The sequence below is a fragment of the Colobus angolensis genome, unplaced genomic scaffold (assembly GCF_000951035.1).
Source record: "Colobus angolensis palliatus isolate OR3802 unplaced genomic scaffold, Cang.pa_1.0 Scaffold19, whole genome shotgun sequence".
In the NCBI taxonomy this organism is placed as follows: Eukaryota; Metazoa; Chordata; class Mammalia; order Primates; family Cercopithecidae; genus Colobus; species Colobus angolensis.
In genome coordinates this window covers 16,355,811-16,356,855 of record NW_012115043.1, presented here as the reverse complement: position 1 = coordinate 16,356,855, position 1,045 = coordinate 16,355,811, and the positions used below count along the sequence as shown (strand labels likewise).

The following is a 1,045-nucleotide window of genomic DNA, read 5'->3' as shown; positions in this document are numbered from 1 at the left end:
CGCCCGTCTCGGCCTCCCAAAGTGCTGGGATTACAGGCTTGAGCCACCGTGCCCGGCCCCTACCTGCTCTTTATCAATGGCCTCAGCTACTTTTCTGGGGCTCTCTTTGTAAAACCACAGTGTTTAATTCACATCAACTCTAAGGGAGGATACTTTAGGCAACTCAAAATCAACTCTAGAGAAGAGCACATAGGCAAAACCACCACTGCCAATACCACCTCTATCTCCTTAAACTCTATAGCAATATCTCCTATATACATTATCTCCTATAAGCTTTCTTACAATAGTGTAAGAAGTTTTAGCCATCAAAGAAAATGAATGAGAATTGATGGCAAGGACGGGCACAGCGGCTCATGTCTGTAATCCCAGCACTCTGGGAGGCCAAGGCGGGCCAATCACCTGAGGTCAGGAGTTCAAGACCAGCCTAGCCAACACAGTGAAACCCTGTCTCTACTAAAAATACAAAAATTAACCAGGCCTGTGGCGTGCACCTGTAATCCCAGCTACTTGGGAGGCTGAGGCAGGAGATTTGCTTGAACCTAGGAGGCAGAGGTTGCAGTTAGCCGAGATCGCGTGTTGGAGACTCCATCTCCAACAAACAAACACACAAAAACTTGGAAAGGGTCTTGACTAGACATTTCAAAGGACTGGGGCAAGGAGGGAAAAGGCCCTCTTAGACTCAAACATGAAAGCCAAATAATGTGATAACAGAGGTGATTCCATCTGCCAGGATGGCCTTGTGGAACACAGTCGTTGAATACTGTTGCATAACAAAGTATTACATTAAAGAGAACTAAATTTTTATCTTTATTTGATCTGCACATTTGGGGCTTTATTTTACAAAGCTTGGCTTGAACCTACCTAATACAAGGTCCCAATAATTTTATATCCAAGTTAACTGTTGCTCACTCATAATGGTAAAAGACATTTCTAGGTATGTAAGGAGTCAGCCAACACTACCTAGTCATCTTTTCTGAATACATTACTCAAAGAAATGTTCCAGAACACAGAGAAATAACATTAAGAATCCAGGAGTGGGGAACTT

General features: G+C 43.4%; 1 protein-coding gene across 1 annotated transcript in view; it reads right to left on the bottom strand.

The window, feature by feature from the left end:
* Nucleotides 1-1,045, bottom strand: part of DYX1C1 (dyslexia susceptibility 1 candidate 1) — a 78,502-nt gene that overhangs the window by 33,303 nt on the left and 44,154 nt on the right. Inside the window, exon 5 of the mRNA XM_011940572.1 lies at nt 64-104. Coding sequence (XP_011795962.1) covers nt 64-104 — 41 coding nt within the window. The remainder of the gene's footprint in view (nt 1-63; nt 105-1,045) is intronic.